The sequence below is a fragment of the Miscanthus floridulus genome, chromosome 6 (assembly GCF_019320115.1).
Source record: "Miscanthus floridulus cultivar M001 chromosome 6, ASM1932011v1, whole genome shotgun sequence".
Lineage (NCBI taxonomy): Eukaryota > Viridiplantae > Streptophyta > Magnoliopsida > Poales > Poaceae > Miscanthus > Miscanthus floridulus.
The window spans coordinates 83,050,212-83,059,176 of NC_089585.1; the positions used below are offsets into that span (position 1 = coordinate 83,050,212).

Sequence of the window (8,965 nt, forward strand, 5' to 3'; positions counted from 1 at the left end):
ACATGCAAACAATCTGGTAGAATTTTTTTTCTTGGACAGCTAAATCCTTTTGTTTCACTTTTTTTTCTTAGACCTTTTATTTCTCTACCTAAATTATTTTTATTTCACTGCACTAATATTTTTTTCTTGGACTAGACCACACTGCAAATCTGAACTCAATTCACACGGAAACAGAACAAGGAGCACTGCATGCAACTGCTAAGGTGAGTCGTGGAGTGAGATTCTTCTACCCTCCCCTCAACCCCCCAAAAGAAAACAAACAATAAAAAGGAAAAAAACAAAGGATCCAGCCTTTTTATCCTGCTGCTCCTACCTCCCAAACGGCTGAGGCTAGCTTAGGTTGTTTCCTTATAGGCCCTTCTTAGCTGTAACAAACTAGCAATCCATGCTCTCTTCCATTCGACGGCCGGATTCGCTTCGCACGACGCCCCGCAGGGACGCATGGCGGGCGCCGGCCGGGCCGCCAAGCAGCAGCCTGAAGGCTGGTGCTGGCAGCTGTTCATATTATTCCATCGCCTCGCCGTCCCTGTCGAGCTCGCGCTATAAATAGAGGTGAATTGAGCCTGTGTACATCGTACTTGCAACAGCAGCAAGCCAGCAAGGCAGCAACCACCAAGAAGCCAAGCCAAGCAAGCTTTTCTTCACTTGAGCCTAGCTCGTCGTACTCGTACTTGCAGTAGCAGTCCGTCGTCGTCTCCATCGCCGGCCGGCCGGTGGCTCGTTCGATCTTGTAGCTACCTTCCAGTGGTGGTGGTGCTCGATCTGTAGCTAGGCACCAGCGGCAGCGGAGAGCCGGAGACCGACACCATGAGCTATGGGGGCAGCTCTTCTGGTCCGTGTGTGTTCCATTGCTGTCGTCGTTCTTGCTCTTTCTTAGCTTGTGCCTGGCTGCTAGCTGTAGCTCCAAGGCCTCTGCATGGATCCAACAGCAAGCTAGATGCATGATGCGTGGTTAACTAACTAACTAACTAACCTAGGCCGGCCATGGATGCAGGCGGACGAGGGGGGCGGCGTGTGGAGTACGGCCGGACGTACGTGGTGAGGCCCAAGGGGAGGCACCAGGCCACCATTGTGTGGCTCCATGGCCTCGGCGACAATGGCACCAGGTATGTCGTAAACACCAAACCATAACCATCCTTGTTTGCAGGGGTTTGTGCTCACTGTTTTATCTCTTTATTTACGCTAACACAATATAAGATCATCGATCGATCGGTCGGTATTTCCAGAGTTGCAAAACATCAAACAGATTGAGCAGAAAAGTAAGATATCGATCGATCAGACAGCTAGCTGGGTATAGTGCTAGTCTGAAATTCTGAATGCAACAAAGGCATGTGAAGTGGAGGATGCGATTGGTGAGATAAAATGCATGCGAGAACACATGTCGATGGCTCGATGCATATGATCGATACACACTAGCTAGCTACTCCACACCACTTCATTCCCTCCCCCATTGCTACAAATAGTTGGTTGATAGCCAGGGCCACACCGTACCATATTTGTGTCCATGCATGCATATATTCCTAGTATTGTGCTACTATATATATATATGCTGCCTCTTCCAATAGCTTAATTGCTACCTAACAAATAAACAACAATGAACTACTAGCTAGTGCTGCGTCCATTGGCCTTTTCCTCCGGTACAACAAGACTATACAAGAGGGAGAGGGGATAAGGAAGCAGGAGCTAGCTGACGTTAGTTGCGCCACTCTTTCGTCCCAAAAAGAAAGCACTTCATGCACGTCCGATCCTACACGTACGACAGGGACGTTGTTCATGTTCATGATCGAGATATATGTAGGATTTACGTTTTTTCTTTTCCTGAAAAGAAAAGAATAAACTCATCACGCGCTGGAAGGTCGTGAAATTGAAGCTAGCTTCATTAATAGAATTCTTTTATGGATGGAGAGCAATAGCAATACAGAGAGTAGATTAAATATTGTTGGACAACTGTGGGGTTAGCTCATGCATGCAAGCTAACAAAGGTTCTGTCTGCCGACCAGAACAATGCATCGAGCACCTCAGGTTTTTGTGATTGATGTGGGCATTAATTAAATTAAATTATTACCCAGAATTTCCTGGTGTATGTCTTGTCCTGCTCTCTCGCTCTGATGAGTTTCGGGCGCAAAGCAAGGAATATGCCTGGCATGATATTTTTGCTTTATTTCCCTCAATATGCATGTGCAAACTGTCCAAAGTGTCATCAGCTTCCTTCAAATGTTCTTTCTCCACTTGTGTCGTGTGCGCCCTTTTCAGATCAATACCGACTAAGGGCTTGTTCGGTTGCCTCGGAATCGGCTAGAATGATAGGCTAATTTGTATAACAATTGATCAGCCGGATTGGTTCCTAACCTCGTTCCAAGAAAACCGAACGAGCCCTAATATAAACAGTGTGCTTAATTTTGCAAGTAAGGATACTATTCCATTGCCAGATAATGTTAGGCCAGCAAGCTATAAGATTCAGTAAGGGCAAAGAGATTGAATCCTATGTATATGTATGTGCTCCTAGAGCCCCTCAAATCAATATGTAATGTAACAAACTGTCAATTTCACACAAGCTACAGCTAAAATATCAGCACCAGTTGCTCACTTGCTGCAATACTTCAGACATTGGCCTAATATGTTTTCCTTATCCTTTTCATTTTTGTTCCCATTTGCAGCTGGTCCCAGCTCCTGGATTCTCTTCCGCTGCCCAATGTAAGAAATCATGCTACACTTTCACTTTTGCAATTGAGTTATTCATGCAGACACACCTAATAGCTAGCTACTATTCCTCTATCAACATACATCTATATATAATAACTGCTGTTATCTGCAGATTAATAAACCTTATCCACCTCACTACATAGGAATAGAATAGGCATAGAATTGCCCCTGCATTTTATGTCCACTGACTCTGAAACCCATCTCATCCTTGTGCAGGTTAAATGGATTTGCCCTACTGCACCAACACGGCCTGTCGCGGCTTTCGGTGGATTCCCTTGCACTGCATGTGGGTTTCTCAACTCTATATATGACTTATCGACTGGGCTCAAAAGCCTGCAACTTTGCTTTCCTCATCGAGCTTCTAGGGTATCTTTATGTGAGCAAGAAATGATTCTCTGTTTCTTCTCTGAAATAAAACAGGGTTTGATGTGGACGAAACTTCATTGGATGGCCATGCTGATGTCGAAGGGCTCGATGCTTCAGCCGCGCATGTGGCAAACCTACTATCCTCCGAGCCATCTGATGGTACTATAGCTAACTTCAGGATTTAGGATTTACACAATAATATATCAGTAAAACAAAGGAAAACGTGTAAACAGTAAAACACCAATAGAAACTGATCTGACAGCATATTACTAGTTTCTTTTTTTGCGAGATACTAGTTTCTATTTTTTCTTACAATTATTTATGCAATTTTACTTTTAGTTGAGTACGTCAAACATCACCAAGAATATATACAAATATCAATCGTTGTGGAATTTCATGTCGTTAATGCTGATGAAATTGCAATGTCAGTGAGCCTTGGGATAGGAGGGTTCAGCATGGGCGCTGCCGCTGCCCTCCACTCTGCTGCATGCTATGCTCATGGGAGATTCACAAATGGCATTGCCTATCCGATCAACCTCCGCGTCGTCGTTGGTTTAAGTGGCTGGCTTCCTTGCTCAAGGTGTGACTTCAACCTTCTAATTTCCGGAAAACATGGTTATGTTAATACGTTTTCTTAAAATGCATCCTGAATAGACTGCTCTTATGTTTACTTGTTCAGGACCCTAAGGAGCAAGATTGAGAGCTCGCAGCTTGCTCTTAGAAAAGCTTCTAGCTTGCCAATCCTGCTCAACCACGGAATAGGTTAGCATTGATGTGTTTAAATTTGTTAATCTACTGCAAGCTCTAAAGATCCAAAAATGGTTTATTTCTTTATGTTTTTGCAGCCGATGAGGTTGTCACCTACAGGAACGGTGAAAGGTCAGCTGAGATTCTACGGAACTCGGGATTCCAGTATACCTATTTCAAACCCTACAATGGGTACTGATATTCTCAAATTTTGTCATGAACGCTTTACCATCAGTTTTTTCCCCGGAGATTAAAAAGTCACAAAATGTTCTCTTTTTTTTAATGCAGACTTGGTCACTATACTACCCCTGAAGAGATGGACGACGTCAGCAAGTGGCTCAGGTCAACGTTGGGACTTTGAGCGCCCAAGTTGCTAATCTGAAAATTAAATATGTTGGCAGTACGATGGCTTTAATAGTGATATACATAGAGACAGGTATTGACAATATGCAGAAGGTTGATAGGCTATGTGAATTGTGAGTTGACTGTCATGGCTTGGTAGGCTGTAAACCCCATGTACTTTCCTCACTGATACATACCATGTTAGTTTATCTACCACTAAAGAGGATGCCTGTAATGTAGTATTGTATTGCTTGTTTAGTTACTTCAGTAGTAATGCTCTTTACAGTTGTGCTCAAGATCAGCTTACTGCGTGTTCAGTTATATACATGTGAGTTTGCAACATAACATATTTCCACAATCATTAAAAGACAAGATCAGACTTTGCAGCTTCAATGTTCAAGTATTACAGCATTACAATGAGCAATGGTCGACAAAATTCATCGCTAAGTACCACACTAAGTCAACAAATAGAGCAATCCTCAAAGTTGCAATTGGTACATGGGGGATATCTAATGCCAGGCGCAATCATACCTATTACCAATGTATATTCTGCAGTTGATCAGCTTCATCAATCTCAACTTGCATCGGAATCTGATCTGGCTGTTGTTGTCCGTGTCGCAATTGTATAGGTTTGAGGGACTACGTGCAATCATGTCAACATGAATACAAACATCAGAATACTGACGTGGCACCTAATATGCAGCAGTTTATCGTTTACTATATTCATTTGATGACAGTCTTTGTGCTATTCCAATGAAATATACTATCGCAAGAACTGCTATGATTTATAAACAGATCACCAGGAAAACTAGTCCTGGCCGACTGGCTCACCAGTCACCACCGGGAGCACTTGCCACCACACTACATATGCGTTCGGGAGCAGAGCAGGACTGCAAATCACCTTTGAAAAATAACAAAAATGTCAAGGTCAAGAGCTAACCGGTCCCGACTTCATGAACATGTGTGGTAGAATCCTGAGGATCGGCAATTGCTGTGATGTTTCCAGCCACACCTTCGGTTGGCCGTAGCGACTCTTCATCTCACAGTGCACGCAACCTGGTTCTTCAGAATCACAGTTCAAGCAATAAGATTTTAGTAACATAATACACGATCATCAGAATCAAGTAAGCAATGGGCATCAGAGACCAATGATTGCCATGTATACCTTGAAACACTCGCATTAGGTTTTCTTGCATCCCGACTTCTTGCAAGTGCAACCCTTGACATGCCTACTCTGCTATTCCTAAAAAAATGCCTACTCTGCTCTTCTATCAGGGTGAAGTCAATATCTTATTTTCATCCTTATCAAAAAAAATATCTTATTTTCATAAAAAAGAAAGAAAGATACTTTTGCTATCTTATTTTCATCAAAAGAAAAGAAAGACATTGTTGCGCTGATACAGGTAACTTTACCGAGCTGGATGCGTCTACATGGATGGAGATCTTCTACTGCGACGCGCTGGGCTTCGTGTTGAGTCTCAACTCGGCGTGCTCCTCCACTAATATTCTCCAGTCCACCCTGTTCCAGCACCCCTCGCACTTGCAGTCGTCAGAGCATAACCACTCGCAGAAGAAGCACCGGCAGTAGCTATAGTTGCAAGGACGAGGGGGGGAATTCTGCTAGCGAGTTAGGCAGAGAAGAGCGAGGAGTTGTTCACTGATTTTTAACACTTGAGGCACTCGTTCTTCTTGCACATGCTGCTTGGCCTCGTCTCTTCATCTTCATCCATGGCCGAGCAGCAGCAACAAGAAACAGATGCTAGTACAGCTATCAAACCTGCATGCATTTTATTTACCGAGAGAGTTGCTCCTCTTATACAGAGTCGCAAGAAACTACAGCTGGCGAGAGTTACTTCTGGCATGTCCTCTGTATATTATAGAGAAGAAAAAGAATAGGACTAAGTCCACACGAGCGATCTTCAGCAGCAGTATGGTCAATCTTAGACGCCGTACAAAGATTAAATTATGCAGTGCAAATACGGCCAAATCTATTTCATGATAATATATGAGAGAGAATTACAACGCAGGGAAAAGGAAATCCATTCAGACAAGATAGATACAACCACCCAATTGCTTCTTCCCCTCCACTGCTACAGAGAACCCAGCAGATACATTAGAAAGGGCACCAGAGACCCGACTACCGATCCACCACGTTCTTCAACCCTTCCCACGATGCTGATTCCCCTCGATTCTTCTTCAGGGTAGACAGATTGTCCTGACTACACCTTGATGGCACCTGCATCCATGTTTTTCTTCCCCAGCACACAGCACCGCATACCATTATGCTGGTCGGGATCTTCAGGCTAAGAAGATGCCATGGCACACCTCCTGCCAGCTGACTTCTGTCATTGGGCAGGGTCACCATCAGCCTCCTCTTCTTCAGAAGCATGCTGTGAACCAGCAGATGCCTCCGCCGATGGCATAGGGTCATCACCTTCCTCGCTGTCTGGTGCTGTGGCTTCAGCATCACCACTGCCACTGCTTGCTCGCCTCCGACTGACCAGAATGATCGCCCTACTGCGTTCTGTTAAGTACTGCATGATCGAGCCTCTAGATGGCATGATGAAGACCATTGTTATGGCAGTCGGAGTCCTTTCAGCTTCCTCTTCCCCTTCTTCTATGGCTCCAAGTCCACCACTGTCGTCCTCGATATTGCTGCTGAACCCTGAACGCAGCATGCTCATCAAGTCCCCAAGGTCCCGCTGCTGCTCCATCCGGCGCCAATCCCGCTGCCGTTCAGGGTCTACCTCCATTGGCCTCGCTGCTGGATGCTCCACCCTAGCATGCTTCCTCAGCTCATGGTAGGCGCCCCTGAACTCGCACGACTCCATGGTGCACGATCGGACCTTGGTGTTCATGTACCTTCGCGCGTCGTACTCCTTGATGCAATCGCTGACTGGCCCACGGCACAGTGGGCACGAGAGCTGAACCTGCTGCTGGCACTCGCTGCACTCTGTCCCTGAATCCTTGGAGGAATCCTTGGAGGCCTTTCGGTACTGGTCATAGCAATTGGAGTGGCGCGAGCTGGTGTCACACATGAAGGGGCGGCAGCCCTTCTCATGTGACGAGCAGACCAGCAGGACAGCGTTGTGCGGGTGGTCCATGCAGACCGGGCACCGAACATCCTCCCACTCTGCAGCTTGCTTTGCTGCTGCCGCTGCTGCAGCCACAGAAGACTCTTCTGACCGGCGAGAAGAACTGCTCTGTCCATGAGACGCTGAGATGTATGGGGAGGCACGAGCCCGACGGCTCTCATAAGAGGAAACGCGGGAGCTCCTGTCCTTCGGCATAGTTATCTCAAGTCAGTGAGATGTGATTTTTTTTTTTGGAATCCAAAGCAAAGCAGCAGAGACAGAACACAGACGCAAGGTTGATTTCTTTACTCCAAACTCTGAAAAAGAAATCAGAATAGCAAGCAAAAAGCCTTAATCAGATCGCAAGCAACAGCTTCCTGTATCCTCCATACATACATATACATATATGAACACGGATTAAACAGCCCTGACCTAAACCGACTTTATCTTCGGCAGAAAAGGAAATTCACTCATAGTTCAACACGAAAGCAAACTCTGATTCAAACAGGAAAGGCTCTGATTTGAGAATCATGCCTCTAGAAGGCGCACACGCATATATATACACCTAATAATCCGTAATATCCTGTCTAGCAGTCGTGCACAGTAGGAGCCCTTAGCTAGTCCAGATTCCGAAAGAATCAGGACTAGACTCTGGAGGAGGAGGACTCCACATCTGAGAAGAGCAAGAGCCCTCGGAAAATCCAGGAAAGCTCTACGATTCGCGTCCCAACCAAAAGCATGGTGCTGAAGTCGATGTGCTCAGCTGATCCGCTCGAGAATCCCACAGGCGAGTAGAAATTCTCAGTAATCGGTCACGGAGGCGCAGGTCGCGCAGCCCAGCAGCAGCCCGGGGCGAATCGGGCAGGGTCAACGCCGGCGGCGCCCAGATCGGCGTCGGCGGCGAGACCCCGCGCGCGCGGCCCCTTGGATCCCGACCCCGGCGACATGGATGAGGAGGAAGGAGGTTTTACCGTGTCCAACGGGAGCCGAGCCGGCGGCGGGGGGGCAGCGGGCACCGACGGCGGCGGCGGCCGTCGGCCTTAGGAGGATTCGGTCCGGGTCGCGCCGGGTAGACGCCAAGCCAGGCAGGGGGGCGAAGCGAAGGGGAAAAGAGAGGAGGAAACGATACGGGGCGAAGACGGGTCAGGTTGGGTGGTGGCTCGCTCCACTTTATAGGTGGGCGTGACGTGGACGGTGACGTGGTTGGCTAGGGTTCCCTCTATGCGGCTCTGACTCGTCTGGCTCCGCACCGTCCGTCTCTGTCGGCGACCGCGGCGCCTCGCGTGAACTGACCTCACTATGGGCCGGTGGTCCGGGCCCCGCCTATCGGCTTCCGTGTCCATCGCCCCGTTGGGTGGTGAGGTGGGGCCCACGTCCGCGGTGGCTGTGAGAATGACAGGTGGGCCCCTGTAGTGGGCGTCGGTTCATGAATGAATTGATGAATCATGAGGCGTGATGGGTGAGCGAGTGAGGTGACCGACAGAAGAGCGATGAGGGAGGTACTGTGTTATAAAACATGTTGCCAACGGTTAAGACATTTTCCTCTTCGTCTCTCACGATCAACACAGTAGATGAAAGTATAACACGGACACAAAAAGATAGGAAGTCTATTCTTTATTTCTCTTAATATTGGTAATTTACAACATAGAGCTCCCACATATATATAGTCCTGCCAAGATCTAAGAGTTTGGTAAGAGCCCACATGCAAACGGGTTAGGATTAGGATTCCTCCA

General features: G+C 47.1%; 2 protein-coding genes across 3 annotated transcripts; one reads left to right on the forward strand and one right to left on the reverse strand.

Moving 5' to 3' along the window:
• Positions 1-451: 451 nt before the first annotated feature.
• On the forward strand, positions 452-4,454 carry LOC136456223 (uncharacterized). Its single transcript, XM_066456014.1, has 9 exons — positions 452-832; positions 995-1,106; positions 2,658-2,694; positions 2,920-2,989; positions 3,124-3,228; positions 3,499-3,649; positions 3,749-3,831; positions 3,915-4,008; positions 4,105-4,454. Exons 1-9 carry the CDS (start codon positions 808-810, stop codon positions 4,175-4,177), a joined length of 750 nt encoding a protein of 249 aa, XP_066312111.1. The 5' UTR covers positions 452-807; the 3' UTR covers positions 4,178-4,454.
• A 1,664-nt stretch (positions 4,455-6,118) lies between these two features.
• Positions 6,119-8,369, reverse strand: LOC136456222 (uncharacterized). 2 transcript variants are annotated; one of them, XM_066456013.1, is made up of 2 exons: positions 8,204-8,369; positions 6,119-7,434 (listed from the first exon to the last, which is right to left on the reverse strand). In XM_066456013.1, the coding sequence occupies exon 2, from the start codon at positions 7,260-7,262 to the stop codon at positions 6,504-6,506; it is 759 nt and encodes a 252-aa protein (XP_066312110.1). In that variant the 5' UTR covers positions 7,263-7,434; positions 8,204-8,369; the 3' UTR covers positions 6,119-6,503. The 2 variants fall into 2 exon arrangements, with proteins under 2 accessions (XP_066312110.1, XP_066312109.1); XM_066456012.1 differs by having other exon boundaries at positions 6,119-7,549.
• Between the last annotated feature and the right edge of the window lie 596 nt (positions 8,370-8,965).